Source organism: Nicotiana sylvestris, chromosome 4, assembly GCF_000393655.2.
Source record: "Nicotiana sylvestris chromosome 4, ASM39365v2, whole genome shotgun sequence".
NCBI lineage: Eukaryota > Viridiplantae > Streptophyta > Magnoliopsida > Solanales > Solanaceae > Nicotiana > Nicotiana sylvestris.
Window position 1 is genome coordinate 159,079,520 of NC_091060.1, and position 17,078 is coordinate 159,096,597.

The window sequence follows — 17,078 nt, forward strand, 5'->3', positions numbered from 1 at the left end:
TAAAAATTTCTGATTTTTGGTAAGGGGTAACTCTAGTGGAGAGTAATCTAGAGGGTAGGTACTTCACTCACGATACATACTATATGATTATTAGTTTAAAATATTTTAATTTATTGATATAAACTTTTGTCTGATTAAGAAAATAAAACTAGAACAAAAGAAGTGAGCTATAAGAAAAGATCGTACAACTTGGGTGGTAGAATTATTTTTGTTGGTTTCCCACATGGTATTCAATATCGGCATTGAGGCCCTAACTAGTCCGAATTGTACCGCATAAGACCATTAACAAGGGAAGCACTCCTATAAATTTTTTTTATTTTCGGTACTCAATTCGAGACCTCTTATTAAAAAGTGGATGAATCTTATTCATCCCACAATAACCTTTGGGGAAGATAATAGCAAAGAGAAAATAAGTGAGGGGAATTTCTGGCCTCTACAATAAGAAGAAAAAAAAAGACGGCTCGGTGTACGAAACATCTCGTATTTATGTAGAACCCGGAAAAGGACCATTTCCCAAGAAAATGTGATATAAGCATTGTATCTTGATTCAAGCAGAATGATTTCACGACTCAAATTCATAACTAATATTTCTTCCGGTTCACAATAAGTGACCAGTTTCCTTTTAGCACGCCCATTAAGAAAATGTTAAATCCTATACAAAAATACCTAGTATGACTAAACTACCTTTGTTAAATAGGGAGAATTTCACATAAGAACAACTTGACTCCCTACATTTCAATTTTATAGCCCATATTTCAATTTACAACTAACTAGCCCAAAAATAATAGGCTAATACTCAACATTCAACTCCAATAGATTCTCGTAATTACTATTTAATTTTTAAAAAATATTACTCAAGCATTTAAGTTAATTTTTGAATCAGTAATTGTGACTCAAATATTCGTTCAACAAACCAAATCCATTTGGGTGGTAAAAATTATATTTTTAACAAGCTTAATTATGCGGGTTTAAATTTCGAATTTGATTTTGTGAGAAATTTTAGAGTGGGTGTTATTTACACTTGTTAGAAATAGTATAAGGAGGTTGTATATAAAATTTGAAGTCATTTAATAGAGATTTGGACTGGTTTTGAATGGAAATCGTGAAAGAAGTTCGTCTACAGACGCTTGTATAAAGGTGTATAAAAGTGTATAAAGGTGTATAAGATTTGTTTATACACTCATATACACTATTATACGCGATTATACATAATTATACAAAAAACTGACTTCGTCTTCTACCTTGTGTCTTTTCTGAAATTTAACTCAAATCTTGGTCAAATCTACTCCAAATCACTTTCAAATTTAAATTTTGAATACCTTTTGATATTTTCAATCAATTGGAACAACACCCAATCCAAACAACTAACAAACTCAAAAAATCCTACTTTCGAAAGCAAAGCTTGAATGGCCTTTAATGGTGGACTTCTACTCTTTAATTTTCTGACATTGCAAACAGGGGGAGAAACAGAAAATACACGGCCCGTTGAAGCATATGTAAGATGTGAGAAGAAGAGAGAGTGGTTGTGAGAACACATATTTAACTCTATAGCTTTTAGAAGCAATAGTTGTAAGAATGCAGATTTTGAATTTGCTAATGCTTTCAAAATATGTACAATATGGGCTAGGTAGGGTAAAATTTAAAAACATGTGACATTTTTTGTTATGGTGTGAAGTCATGTGTATTTTCTTGTAATTCTTTCTATTAAATATTGGTCACATAGTTATAGTGAGGAGTGAGAAAACTTTTTAGGAATATGCACATAAGGGTAAAAGAGTAAAAATAAATTGAATTTTTCCTTGATTACCTAACTGGACACTTATTTTAAACCAAAATAAAAAAGTAAACTGATCACTTATTGTGAACCGGGGAGTAAGTTATACGGAGATAACCGTAAAAGAAAGTGATTTTTTTTTTTGAGTTAACTAATAACAGGAGAATTAAACAGTAGTCGAAAGGAAGAGAAGCAGTTCACCACAGGTAAGTTCGTTAGCTTAAAAACAGCACATGAAACAGTAGTTACTGCAGGAGCTGATCCACCTCGAAATGCGTTCCTCTTAAACCTTTAAGCTGTAAGTTGCAGTCTATCATTATACCTCCAGTAATAATACAACCACCTCTCATCGTTCATCCCAACTTGATGCTTTACTAGGTGTATGGTAAAGTTTCAATTCATTATTTAAATTTTATTGATTCAAATTTTAAAATTTATATTAAACCCATTGCACTTAAATTGTAAGTTTTAACATTTAATATTCTTGAAAATTTTATAATTTCACACATTTATCTGTGTTTGTATTGAAAAAGGAAGGACCTTCTCACGAAGGATTATCGCTAAAAATGTACCCAATGATTATAATGAAAACTGAAGAATATTTGGGACAAGCAAAGTTTTAAACTTTTATAATTCCAAATACATCTACAAAATCAAGTTACGTTGTTTTAATAAATCAATACAACCAGAGGCATAGCTACAGCCTATCAAGGGTGATTTATTAACTAACTATCCTTCTTCGAAAAATTATATTATGTATATAAATAAAATATTAATTTTAGAGGTATATAATAAATATTAGATATTCTTTAATGAAACTTGTTTTTTACTTCTTTTAAATTTTACTTGTGAAAATTCTTGGTTTCGCCACCGGATACGTACGACTTATACAATTATCTCCGTAGTAAGGTAGAAATTTCACTCACCGCCGACACACCGGCCACCGGCGATCGAGTTGACTCATTTAAGTGCGGGGTGAGCGTGAGACCTCTGACTTCTGTCATGTGTGTGTGGGGTTTTAGCTAAGGCTTCTTTATAACAAAAACAAAGTGAAACTTGAGAGAGCAAAGTTTAGATTTGATATATACATTTAATTTATTTACTTTTATTTATTTTAATATATTAATATTATATAGTTCATGCACCATCAAAAGCATTTATGGCATCCCTGTTACAGTTGGTAGATCTAAACCCTCCAATTTGTGGGCCTATCCTCACACATCTTTACCCTTTTCCTTCTTGGGAATAATCTTACTGCTTCTTCTATCTACTTTTTTAATTAAAAAATCAATTGTTTTTTATATTAGTAAAAAAAACATATATCTGGAAAGGTCATTCTCTACTAATATACTAACATAAAATAAATAACAACAAGCACAACTGATGGTCATTAAAAAATAAAAATGAGTAATGATTATAAACAAAATTATAACTTGTTCCAACATAGCTTAGCTGTAAGCCTCCAATAGAAGATCATTTTTAGTATGTTTTTTTTCGTTTTCTTAGTGAAAGAATATTTAAAAACATTTGAAAAGAAGGAAAGAAAAAAAAGTTTACCAACTTTGATGACGTAATAAAAGTTGGTATTATATTCTTACCGGATTATTTATCTGCTACAGCAGAATATAAAATATCAAATATGCACTATAATATACTATATACTATATAATAATAAAACTACTCCGTAGTTGTTATATATAGCCTTCAATACCCACTGAGGCTTAGATGGTCTGTTTCCAATATCACTATTTTATTCCCTTCATTTCTTTCACTTCTCCCCAACCTAAGCAGCTATAGCTAAAACACTAGCAGCAGCAGTAGTAGTACCACTACTAGTAGCAGACCTTTGCCATTTCACTCTGCAACATTCTGATACAACTCTCAGTTTACTCTCTCTTCTCTTTACCTTACCCATCCCTCTATCCCAATAACCCCATCATCTTCTTTTTTTTCTTTTCTTCATTTTATTTTATTTTCTAGTATAAAAGAGAGTGATTATTAAGTCTAACAAAAGCTATGGATATTGAGATGCTCAAATCAGCAACAGCTTCTGAAGATCAAATGGAGTTGATGCTCATGATGCAATTGGACAAACTTCCCGACTTCTCCACTGGTAACGTTTGAATTATGTAACTACCTCATCTAAAAAATTTAAACAGTACAAATAGCCTCTTGCATAAATGTAGACTAAGGTTGCGCATAGTGAAAGCTTAGAAAGAGCCTTTACAAATAGCCTTTTTTTTTTTAATTTAGAAAGAGCATACTTTTAACTGCTTAATTATATTTTGTCTCAACAGGTAACTGTTCTGAATTGCCAATGATGGATTTTAGTCCACAAGGAAGTTGCAACAGCAACAGCAGTGGAAATGGAAACACTAATTATTTCCCTCATCAAATCGATCACAATTCACCAAATTTCTTAAACATACCTTCAACCAATATCTCATTTACTAACTCTTATCAAAATCCTTCAACCCTTCAAAATTTCTTAGCCAATAACTCTAGTAGTAGTAGTTCTGGTGCATATAATTCCCATTCGATGAATCGAAGTAATATGGCAGCAATGAGAGAAATGATATTCAGAATTGCAGCAATGCAACCAATTAACATAGATCCTGAATCTGTAAAACCACCAAAGAGAAGGAATGTGAAAATATCAACTGATCCACAAAGCGTCGCGGCACGTCACAGAAGAGAAAGGATAAGTGAAAGGATAAGAATATTACAGAGATTAGTACCAGGTGGTACTAAAATGGACACTGCATCAATGTTAGATGAAGCAATTCATTATGTGAAATTCTTGAAAAATCAAGTGCAGTCATTGGAAAGAGCAGGTGCAAATAGGCCATCAAATTCTGTTGCTGCTACAGGATTAGGATTCCCTGTGCCAATGTCTTTAAGTGGGAATTATTTACCTGTGAGTTCAAAAAGTTATCAAAATATTCAACAATATGCAGATGCTTAGTTTGACTCCTTATTTCAAGAAAAAGAAAGAGAAAGAAGTTGTTCTTTGTTGTTAGTACAAATTGAATTTGTGGGGTTGTAAATTAGAAAGAAAGTGTCAATGTCACTTGTGTTATGATCTTTTAGCCTTACCATGCATGTTGTATTTGATAGAAAGAATAATGATCTATAACTGTTTAACCAAAAATCTGAGTCTTTGGTCAAAGCTAGAAATAAAGAGAAATCCGGGTTATTGATAATCTGGAGACGAAAATAATAGAAGACTTCTGAGAATAATAAAGTAATAAGTAGTTTTGTATTTCAGTGTAATCTCAATAATATTTCGTGTCTATAGATGTTGAGTCATTCTCCTTTTATAGTTGATTCTAGGAGAAGGTGTAATGTCTTTGTCTTAATGAGACAATTATGAGCAATAAATGACATTAAAAGAAACGTTACACAATCATTTCTATTTAATTCAAATTTTCTAACGTATTTGATGTTTAATATTGTATTTAGACTCTTTTATGTCATCAGATTCGTATCTTCAACTTCTTCCGATCTTCGGTCTTTAAATGACTTGAATAGGTACGAGACTCGTGTCATTTGAGTAACGGTCCACACCTATGTTGCTTTCTTCTCCCCATATCTGTTGTCGCCCGTGCCTCTTGACTATTTATTGCGTTTTGACCTTTTGACCAGTCCACGTGTCATGACACGTCATCTTCAATATACAGACTCAGTTTTTTCCCAATACAGATAGTCCCCCCCACTTTCCATTTGTTTATCAATTAAATATTTGGGAAGTGGATCTTCACAAAAAAAGAATTTTTGCCATAATCAATGCTATGACAATACTAACGCTTCAGTTGTCTTTTTCTATTTAATGCTCTGCACACGTGTCACCTTCTGATTGGCTCTGTAATTATGCAGCCTTTTTCCAAGGCTTCTTCATCCCCTCTATTTACGAAGTGGTAGTTGCCTTTATTATAGGCTTTCCATCATTACGCTTCTTTGTTTGACGGTTGCTATTATATACATATTTAACCTTTTTTCCTTTGTCTTCTTCTTCATAAACCCTTAACAGATACTTTACTCTTTACTTTTGTTCATTTCTCCTTTAGTTCATCCTTTCTCTGCAATGGCATCTCCGAATCCTAACCCTAAGAGAATCCCAATTCTTGATAGCTTCCCCAACGCCCCTGTAAGACATAGAAGGGGTAGAGGTGGCAGGCTTCGTAGCCTAGGATCCGTTCGTGGTGGTTCCTCTGGTTCCATCACTCCTTCTTCTAGTTCTGGCACTATTTCTAGAGGTTCTATCACTAAGAAATCCTCTTCTAAAGGTAAAGAACTTTCTGACCCTCTTCAAGAGCCTTTAGTTGAGGAAATAGTACCCAATGACTTATCCTTTGAGAATGATAGAAAATCTCTTTGTGAACAAGTTGTTAATTTAGAGAAAGCTGACACTTTTCCTTCTCTAATCACTGAACCTTTGGTTTCTATTGTTCGAAAAGATTGCAACTGGAGAAGTGATCTTCGTATAGTGATCCCTAATCCAAACCAGAGAATATCTTCTTTTAGGATTGGATTTTCTTTTGTTTATACTTACCCCTTCACTTTGGGATTTATTCCTGCTATTGACCCAGTTATACTTGATTTCTGTCGCTTTTCCAAAATTTGTTTGGGACAAATTGGCCCCCTTGTATAGAGAGCAGTTGCCTGTTTGAGGTATTTATCTGTCAAAGCTAATGTTGACTTTTCCTTTCCCCACCTTATTCATCTTTACCACCCCAAGCTATTCCGCAATGGAGTTTTCACTTTAACCACAAGAAGTAAAAGGGTATTGGTAAACCCTGAAGATGACAAGGATCGTGGGTGGTACACTCGTTATGTTGCGGTACGCACAGTTGATTTGGTGGGTGAAACAAATATCCCCTTCCCTGAGAAGTGGAACTTTGCACGTAAGTTTTTTTTTACTTACCGTTCCTATCTTTAAGAATTTCAACTTCTTTTCTAATTTTTTGCTTTTCTATAGCAACCATGGGAGATGTGGAACCCGTTCCTAATTTCCGTGGTTGGGTAGATTCAATCTTGAAAGCCGTGCCTATGTAGGTGAGAACTTGGAAATCCATTTCCAGGTTACATGGTTGGAAAGTGAAAACTCACGGTATGCATCTCTTTATGCTTTTTCGTATGTTAAGTCCTTTCTTGTTTCTAACTTTTTTTTATCCTTCTTTTTGTCAGGATTTGCTATTCGAGGAATGACAATTGAAGTCGCTATTGCCCTTCGAGCCTCTTCTGGTACTTCACTCTATTTGGAGAGAACTCAAGCTATACTGTCAAAGAGGAAAGTTGTAGAAGAGGATTCTGAGGATGATAAAGATGAAGACACCTCTTTGATAACTAGACCAAGAGCCATGAGACGCATCGTTTTCGAGGATGAAGCTGAAGTTACCCCTATCCGTGCCTCTCTTACCGAACCTGTTCATATTCTTTCTGATGATGAAACCACTCTGACGGACACCAATGAATCTATTCAACGTCTCTTCATTGGTGGTTTTAAAGTGGAGAACTAGGTCCAGTTTTAGATGAAGTTCCTCTTTCTTCCTCTGTTCCCATTCCTCCTATTCCTCCGTTGGTTTCAAGTGCTTCCTTGCCCATTCTATCTATTCCTGCTCCCTTACCTATTTCTGCTCCCTTACCTGCTTCGAGTCCTGTGACTCCTGTTATTTTCACTTCTTCTACCGCTCCTCCTTCTATAGCTCCCCCTTCCTCTGTTCAACATGCAGATGAGGGTTCCAGTAGCAGAAGCTTGGCTATGAGGAGCGTTACACTTGAAGTTCCTGCTAATAACAGTCTTTTAAGGAAGTCTGGTGGAGCAGATGCCTGGCTTAGGCCTTTGATTGGAGATATTGAGAAGAAGAAGATGAGCAGTCATAGTTGCTTAACTTTGATGAATGACATAATTCATTCTACTTTGAAGGTATTTTTCCTTTACTTACTAACAAGTTTTTTTTTACCTCCAAATTCTTATTTCTATGAGTTGTCACTGTAGGCTAACCTCATTGGTACAGAATTGATAGGAAGAATTTCCCTTCCGGAAAAGAAAGCCTGTGAGTCTAAAAAGTCTATCCACGAGGCTGAGGAAATAGCCAAGGGAGCCCAGCTAGAAGCAGCTAATTGGAAAGAGCAGTTTGAGAATGCTCAGGGAACTATAGAAGAATTGCTAGAGAGTAGAAATCTCCTGGAGAAACAAAAGCGAGGTCTGACTTCTGAGTTAGCAGTTGCCAAAACTTCTTCAAGTCAATTTGAAAAAGATAAGGAGCGCCTTGAATGTTGCTTTTCAGAACAGTTATCAAAGTCAAGTGAAGAAATCAGAGAACTTAAGGCACTCTTGGACAAGAAAGAAGAATATGCAGGAGAATTAGTGCAGAACTTGACTCAAGTTCAAGCTGATTTAAGGATCTCCTCTGACAAAGTACGTGCCTTAGAGAGTTCCCATGCCTCCCTTGAAGCTTCCCTTGATTCTTATTTAGCTGAACATCAAGTGTTAAAGAATGATCTTGCTATGTGGGAAAGGGAGTATGAACTTCTTGAGGAGAAGTTTGATTTAGAGGTGAGTTGGGCTTTCTTAAACTCTCGTCGTGATGCTTTAATGGAGGCCAGTCAAGAAAACTTTGACTTAAACTCAGAGTTAGCCAAAGTTTTAGAAACCATTGAAAGAACCCAACAACCACTTGACTTTACTTCTCCGGCAATTGAAGCTCCTGTGGCTAAGGAACCTGTAAATGACAAAGTCGTTGTTATGGTAGTTGAAGTTGAAGATGTTGCAATTCCAGCTCCCGAGGGTAAAATTAATACGACTCAGTATGGAAGCTGAAACTTCCGTGACTCTCTCCCCTCGTTGAACCTAACATTTCAAGCCCAGCTGAAACCGCTCCTGTTGCTGCTTCTTCAGAAGTTGCCACCATGCCTGTGGCAGTTTCTGAAAGTGAAATTAATATTGCAACTTCTGATGTGCCAACCCCTTCAGTGACCAGTTAAATTTCCAGACTTTGTTTTTACTTTCTTTGTTGGGTGATGGTTTTATCCCTTAGTTATTTTTTAAGGGATTTTTTGGTGAAAGTCCCCAGTTATCATAATGGGGCACTTGTATAAACTTTTTGTTGACTAAGTTTCTACTTAGTCTTTTTAATTATATCAAGAAGTTTGTTAGTACTTCAATGTGTTCTATTCTTGCCTTTTCCTTATCTATTTAGGACTTATAGAATAGTTTAGCATTTTTATCCTTTGAAAATGCTTTATGATTCTTCTCATGACTTATTAACATGAGGTTTATAAAAGAGGGCCCTTTTATATATATCGACACTTAATGAAGAAGACGTCTCAACTTCATAATGGTGTTACAATACGATGATAGAAATAGGAATACACATGTTTTGTTTGAAACAACTTTGACAAGTTTTTATTCATGGACTTGGACAAGCTTTTGAATATTACATGTATTAAAATACATCTATAACTTTCTCGTAACTGTTTTTCTTGTAACAGATTTTTACAAAATAAATATAAAATAAACAAGGTTTTTCCTCATAACCCGTTTCAGTACATAGTCATGACCTTATCTTCATGCATTAAGAAGGGTTTGAGAGGTGACTCCGTTGTTCTCATGAGTTTGAGAGGTGAATCTGTGTTCTCATGGGAAAAAACACTATGATGATATAAATCTCCCTTTGTTCTAATGGGAAAGAACACTATGATGAATGCTGAAAACTCCATAACTTTTGCTCAACACTTGTCACTTTGTAGCTTGATTTTTCTCTTAAATCTTGCTCAATCTTGTTCGATTTTCGTTCGATTTTCGTATCTTTCTTTTTTTGCACGTATCTGTGTATATGTAGTCCCCCAAGTGTTTGAGCGGTGAAGTATGAAGCCTCGAGCACTTGTTTGTTTCTCTTAATTTGGTCCTTTTTCGGAAAACAGAAAAACATACGGGACTCGGAGGTGTGATTAAAGATGAAGACTACCTAACCCGTGTGAATTTCCATCAAATTAATTGTAACCCTGGGCTTGGAATTTTAGAATATTCCATTTTTCCGTGCAGGTTGTGACTCATCATTTGGAACGGGTAAGGGTTTCTGCCTAGCATCTAAAATCGTTAGTAAAATTTTAACAATTCAAAGAAAAATTCTAATATAGCGATACCTGATCGTAGGTACTTTCTCAGAAATAATATCTCTTTAGGTGGACAGCATTCCAATGTGAGGGTAGAACCTTGCCATCCATTGTCTCCAACTCGTATGCTCCTTTTCCCACAATGTCACGAACTCTGTAGGGTCCTTCCCATGTTAGACTTAGCTTTCCCGAATTAGCAGCTTTTGTAGATTGGAACACCTTTTTAAGCACGAAGTCCCCAATTTTAAAGAATCTGAGGCGTGCTTTCCTGTTATAATACCATTCAATTACTTGCTTTTGTGCTGTCATCCTTATTAATGCAGCTTCTTTTCTTCCTTCGAGCAGATCAAGGTTCACTCGCATCTCTTCATCATTTGATTCCTTCGTTGCTTGAACATACCGTGTGCTCGGTTCTCCTATTTCAACTGGAATTAAGGCCTCCACACCATAAACCATTGAAAATGGTGTTTCTCCCGTGCTTGTTTTTGTCGTTGTACGATAAGTCCATAATACTCCAGGTAATACCTCAGGCCAATTACCTTTTGAATCCTGTAACCTTTTCTTCAAGTTGTTGATAATGACCTTGTTTGTGGATTCCGCTTGACCATTACCTACTGGATGGTATGGTGTAGATGTTACCCTCTTAATTTGCCAACTTTGAAAAAATTCTGTGATTTGAGCTCCTATGAATTGCGGACCATTGTCACACACGATTTCCTTTGGTACTCCAAAACGACATATTATATTTCTCCAAATGAAGTCTTTAACTTCCTTCTCTCGTACCTGTTTAAATGCTTCTGCTTCTACCCATTTAGTGAAATAATTTGTAAGTACAAGTAGAAATTTCAGCTAACCTTTTGCTTGTGGCAATGAACCTACGATATCCATTGCCCATTTCATAAAGGGCCACGGGGCTATAACAGGGTGCAGTAACTCAGCTGATCTATGCATATTATTGCTGTATCTTTGACATTTATCACACTTGGACACGAAACCGTTTGCTTCTTCTTCCATTTTAGGCCAATAATACCCTGCTCGAATCAGCGTTTTTACCAGCGACCTTCCTCCTGCGTGATTTCCACAATGTCCTTCATGTACTTCCCTCATCACATATTCTGTTTGGGAAGGTCCGAGACACCTTGCTAATGGTCCACCAAACATTTTTCGATAAAAATTTCCTTGATATAAACAATAACGAGCAGCTTTTTTGCGAAGTGCATAAGCTTTTCTTTTGTCATCAGGCACGGTTCCGCGCTGTAAAAAAGTAATAATTTCGTTTCTCCAATCCCATGTTAAATGATTAAAATTTACCTCGTTCTTATCAGGTTCGAGAACGGAATGAAATAAATGTACGACTGAAGCATTTGCGTCGTTTGCTACGTCTGCTGCAGATGCGAGATTAGCTAAAGCATCTGCCTCCACATTCTCATCTCTTGGGATCTGCATTACCTTCCAAGTTTGGAATTGCTTTATTAGTTCCCGTACCTTTTCGAGATATTCTTGCATTCGTGTCTCCCTGGCTGTATAAGTCCCTAGCATTTGATTGACCACAAGTTGAGAATTACTCTTGATTATAATCTGTGTTATGCCGAGTTCTCGTGCCAATTCTAGACCTACAATTACAACCTCATACTCTGCTTCATTGTTAGTTATAGAATGACATTTTATAGCTTGTCTAATAGTCTCACCCGTAGGTGGTATGAGAACTATCCCTAGGCCTGCTCCTTTTACATTAGACGAACCATCAGCGAATAAAATCCAAGTCCCCGGGTTTGCACCATTAAAAACTTGTAATTCTTTTTCTGCTTCTAAATGCATCCCTTGGCTAAAATCAGCTACGAAATCGGCTAATACTTGAGATTTTATAGCAGTCCTAGGTTGATAAATGATTTCGTATTCACTTAATTCTATAGCCCATTTTGCTAACCTCTCTGACAATTCATGTTTATGCAAAATGTTTCGTAATGGAAAAGCAGTAACTACAACAATGAGATGATATTGAAAATAAGGTCTTAATTTTCTAGATGTCATGATCAAAGCTAATGCTAATTTTTCTAGTTGTGGATATCGTGTTTCAGCATCTAGTAAAGACTTGCTTACATAATAGATAGGAGATTGTTTACCTTGGTCCTCACGGACTAAGACAACACTTACCGCAACTTCTGACACGGCCAAATAGATGAGTAGTTTTTCTCCTTCCTTTGGTTTTGCCAATAGTGGTGGATTTGACAAGTAAGCTTTTAAATTTCTAAGGGCTTGTTGGCAATCTTTGTTCCATTCAAAATGATCTTGCTTTTTGAGTGCGGAGAAAAATTTAAAACATTTTTCTAAAGATTTGGGAATAAATCTCCCCAAGGCTGCAATTCTTCCCGTTAGCCTTTGGACATATTTTTTACTCATAAGGATATTAGAGATCTCCTTTATTGCTTTGATCTGAGAAGGATTTACCTCAATACCACGGTTAGAAATGAGAAAACCCAAAAATTTGCCTGAGGCAACCCCAAATGCACATTTTTCTGGATTGAGTTTCATATTAAATTTTCGTAAAATTTCAAATGTAACAGATAAATGAGAAATATGATCATGATAATGTTGGGATTTGACGAGCATATTGTCTATATATACCTCTATGGTTATTCCTAAATGTTCTTGGAACATTTTGGTGACCAACCTTTGATAGGTTGCTCCAGCATTTATGAGACCAAAGGGCATTACTTTATAACAGTAAGTCCCCCTGTCTGTGATGAAAGAAGTTTTTTCTTTATCACTGGGGTCCATTTTAATTTGGTTGTACCCCGAATATGCATCTAAAAAACTTAAAAGTTCATGTCCTGCAGTTGCATCAATTAACTGATCTATATGCGGTAAAGGGAAAGAATCTTTTGGGCAGACTTTGTTAAGATCTGTATAATCCATGCAAACCCGCCACTTACCGTTTTTCTTAGGTACAACAACTGTGTTTGCTAACCAATTAGGATATTTTACCTCGCGGATTGACCCAATTTTCAATAGCTTTTGGACCTCATCTTGAATCACCTGATTTTTTAAAGCTCCTTGCTTTCTTTTCTTTTGCTTTACTGGTGTGAAGGATGGGTCTTCATTTAGTTTGTGAGTCATCACATCCGGTGGTATCCCTGTCATATCAGCATGGGACCAAGCAAAACAGTCCACGTTAGCTTTTAAAAATTCAATCAACATACCTCGCATGTCTGAGCTTAAATTGGCTCCAACATAAACCTTCCGTTCAGGCCATTGCTTAAATAATATCACAGCTCCGAGGTCTTCAATTGTTGTTTTGATATTTTCATTCTCTTCAGGTTCTTGAATTGTATCAGGTCTCGAGTCTAAATCTGTCTTTTCTTGTTCAGTTGAGGTTTGATCCTTGATACCTTCAATTGTTTCCTGTAATTGCTATTTTTCTTTATTTATGGTGCTCGTATCTGTTACAGCGTTGACACTCCTGGCTGTCTGCTGATCCCCACGAATTTGGCAAATTCCCCACGGTGATGGGAATTTAATAACTTGATGTAGAGTTGATGGGACAACATTCATATCATGGATCCAAGGTCTCCCCATGATCATATTGTAAGCCATTTCCATATCTACTACCTGAAATTTAGTTTCTTTAACAACACCTGCAGCAAAAGTTGTTAGAATTACCTCTCCTTTAGTTACCACACTTCAATTGTCGAACCCAGACAAGGTATGCGCCTTAGGTATCATTTTATCTTCAGCTTGCATTTCCCGTAATACCCTTAATAGTATAATATTTACGGAACTTCCTGGATCAATCAAAACTCGTTTTACATTAGTATCATGTACAAGTAAAGATATTACCAGTACGTCGTTATGTGGGGTCATTACTCCTTCAGTATTTGCATCATTGAAAGAAATACTTTCATTTTCTAAAACCTGCCGTACCCGTTTCCCTTGTGTTATCGTTACTTTAGAAACCTTGTTGGAAGCCATATATGTTACACCGTGAATATCTTCTCCCCCACTTATAACATTCACGATTCTCTTGGGTAAAGGGGGCTTTGGTGGCTTTTGCCTATTTTTCATATAGGCTTGCTTACCTTTCTCACTAAATAACTCAGTGAGATACCTTTATTTCAATATATGATCCACTTCACTTTGTAAGAATCTACACTCTGAAGTTTTATGCCTGTGATCATTGTGGAATTCGCACCAATGGTCTGGATTGCGTCTATTTGGATTTGACCGCATCTCTTTTGGCCATCGTACTTTATCTCCCATGCTCCTCAAAACAGCTACGAGCTCGGAGGTAGTGACATTAAAGTTATATCCACCGAACCTTGCCTTTAAACTTCTGTCATCATCTCGTGACTCTTGTCTGTTTCGGTCATTTCTGAACCTTGATGAAGAACCAGATTCCCTGTTCGTCGATTTTTGATCATATCGTTGACTATCCTGCTTTGACCGTGAGTCTTTCCCTGCAGGTCCCATATATGGATCGTACCTGTTTTTACCTGATCTTTTTTCGGTTTCTGATCTCCTGGAATTGCTCCTTTCTTTATGATGAAATTGAGGTACGGTATCTTCCTCAATCCGCAACTTCGTACTATACCTGTTATAAATGTCATTCCACATGGTTGCAGGGAACTCTCGAAGGCTTTCTTTAAGTCTTCTCGTGGCTTCTAAACTTTTGTCATTTAAGTTGCTTGCAAAAGCTATTGCAGCCCAGTTATCAGGTACACGAGGTAAAGTCATCTTCTCACATTGGAATCTATCAACAAAATCTCTAAGCAACTCTGAGTCCCCTTGTTTAGTTTTAAAAATGTCTTCAATTCTTTTTTCAACCTTTTGATCTCCTGAGTGTGCTTTAATAAAAGAATCTGCAAGCTCAGCAAAAAAGTTTATAGAATTTTCAGGTAAAAGAGAATACCAAGTTAATGCACCCTTGGTGAGTGTTTCTCCAAATTTCTTGACCAACACTGATTCAATTTCTTGCTTGGTCAAGTCGTTGCCTTTTACACCTGTAGTAAATGCAGTTACGTGATCACGTGGGTCTGTTGTGCCATCATATTTCGAGATGTCAGACATTTTGAACTTTTGAGGTATTGGAAGGGGAGCAGCACTTGGTTTCCAAGGTTGTTGTGAGTATTTATCCACATCCACTCCTTTGATTACAAGGGGAACTCCAGGGATTTGCTCGATGCGCTCATTCTATTCCTTAAGCTGTTTCTGCAAAGTTAGTACTAAATTTTGCAAATGAGAATTATTTGAATTACCTGGTTCTCCTTCCTGTGGTTCACTGGGGGTTCCTCCATTTCCAAAATTAACAAGGCCAAAACGAGGATTCTCCAATGTATTTTTGTTAGGCGTAGGTGTGGGTGGTGTAACAGGTAATCGACTAACTAGAGTCTGAAGAGCTTTGCTAACCCGTGCATCAATTACTTTTTGTAAAGCTTCATCTGCCCCTTCAAAATGTTCAGATTGCTCTTGTTGATCAGCACGAGATTCAGAAGCAGGAGTGCGTTCACGAGATTGACGTGGTGAATTTTGAGGGGAGGGAACCACGTCAATGTTCAGTAAATCTCCTTGATTTTGATGGATTTGATTTTCATGGTTTCCCAAGGTGATTTCACTGTTATTGTTGTTGTTGTTATTGTTGTTTGACATGATGATAACAACGGATGGAATATAGCTTAAAAGAGAAGATTATCAGATTCCCGGTAACGGAACCAATTTGTTTAACCAAAAATCCGAGTCTTTGGTCAAAGCTAGAAATAAAGAGAAATTCGGGTTACTAATAATCTGGAGACGAAAATAATAGAAAACTTCTGAGAATAATAAAGTAATAAGTAGTTTTGTATTTCAGTGTAATCTCAATAATATTTCATGTCTACAGATATTGAGTCCTTCTCCTTTTATAGTTGATTCTAGGTGAAGGTGTAATGCCTTTGTCTTAATGAGGCAATTATGAGCAATAAATGACATTAAAAAAATATTACACAATCATTTCTATTTAATTCAAATTTTCTAACGTATTTGATGTTTAATGCTGTATTTAGACTCTTTTACATCATCAGATTCGTATCTTCAACTTCTTCCGATCTTCGGTCTTTAAATGACTTGAATAGGTACGAGAGACTCGTGCCATTTGAGTAACGGTCCACACCTATGTTGCTTTCTTCTCCCCATATCTGTTGTCGCCCGTGCCTCTTGGCTATTTATTGCGTTTTGACCTTTTGACCAGTCCACGTGTCATGACACGTCATCTTCAATATACAGACTCAGTTTTTTCCCAATGCAATAACCATGGTATATAGAGCCCCAATTGAGCTGCTAATAAAATTATTTTCCTCAAACTCTCTTTTTCTATATATGCTAGATTATGTGATCAGTTTTTCTCTCACGTGCAGGCTTGATTCTCTTTTTTCAGAGGTCAAATTCTCTTTTTTCTTTTGATAATGAGTGGCAGTGAAACTTGAAATCTACAATTGTCTCATTTGATATTATGTTAAATTGTTTGACCTTCTCACTAAAAGTTTTAGGGAGAATATATTTTTATTTACTTAATTATAAAGACTCTCGTACTGAAATATATAAAGAATTAAAAAAGAAACTATCAGGGTTTTCCAATTACATGGTAAATGGATAACTTGCAACTTTCAAATAATTCTTATATGGGGGTTGAAATGGCCATGTGCAAATTATCTTTGCAACATCTCGAAAAAGAAGATCTTGAAAACTAGATGTTGAAGAGGCTTTTGTTTTCTTTGTATGTATATATACTTATTGTAAGGAAAATGAGTAGATAATAATGACTAAGAACAAGAAGGAAAGAAGAACAACTTATCAAAAATACTGTGCCGTGGTAAGCCACGACTAGGTGCAAATCGTTAAGGCCGGTCGTTTCCCAAGGTTCCACAGCACCTCCAAACACATGCACTTGTGGCTGGAAGTTTAGAATTTGCACGAAACAGTTGCCCAGAAAGAAGAGAAGATGAAAGTATTTTCTGTAGTTGTTACAGAAATTAAAGAATATTGTAGGAAGAAAAGTAAGGATTAGCAAGATGGATTCTTGGTTAAGATTGAGTGATTATGATGGCTAATCTATAACCTAGTTATAGGCAATTAAAGAGGTTGCATGTATGACAAGTGTCGAGAGTCTTTTGACACTTGTCCCATTATATTAGTCCACTTGGCTTCAATATTGACA

General features: G+C 36.1%; 1 protein-coding gene across 2 annotated transcripts; it reads left to right on the plus strand.

The window, feature by feature from the left end:
* Positions 1 to 1,990: 1,990 nt before the first annotated feature.
* On the plus strand, positions 1,991 to 4,956 carry LOC104242676 (transcription factor HEC2-like). Of its 2 annotated transcripts, XM_070171634.1 has the most exons (3): positions 1,991 to 2,072; positions 3,816 to 3,887; positions 4,072 to 4,956. In XM_070171634.1, the coding sequence occupies exons 2-3, from the start codon at positions 3,836 to 3,838 to the stop codon at positions 4,737 to 4,739; spliced, it is 720 nt and encodes a 239-aa protein (XP_070027735.1). In that variant the 5' UTR covers positions 1,991 to 2,072; positions 3,816 to 3,835; the 3' UTR covers positions 4,740 to 4,956. The 2 variants fall into 2 exon arrangements, with proteins under 2 accessions (XP_070027735.1, XP_009796053.1); XM_009797751.2 differs by lacking the exon at positions 1,991 to 2,072 and having other exon boundaries at positions 3,522 to 3,887.
* The last annotated feature ends 12,122 nt before the right edge of the window (positions 4,957 to 17,078 follow it).

What these genes read in the sequence shown, in the direction of transcription:
- LOC104242676 (XM_009797751.2), top strand. Translation starts at nt 3,791, where the DNA reads ATGGATATTGAGATGCTCAAATCAGCAACAGCTTCTGAAGATCAAATG. An exon ending in ACTTCCCGACTTCTCCACTG is followed by an intron (nt 3,888 to 4,071) that starts GTAACGTTTGAA and finishes TTGTCTCAACAG; the next exon opens with GTAACTGTTCTGAATTGCCA.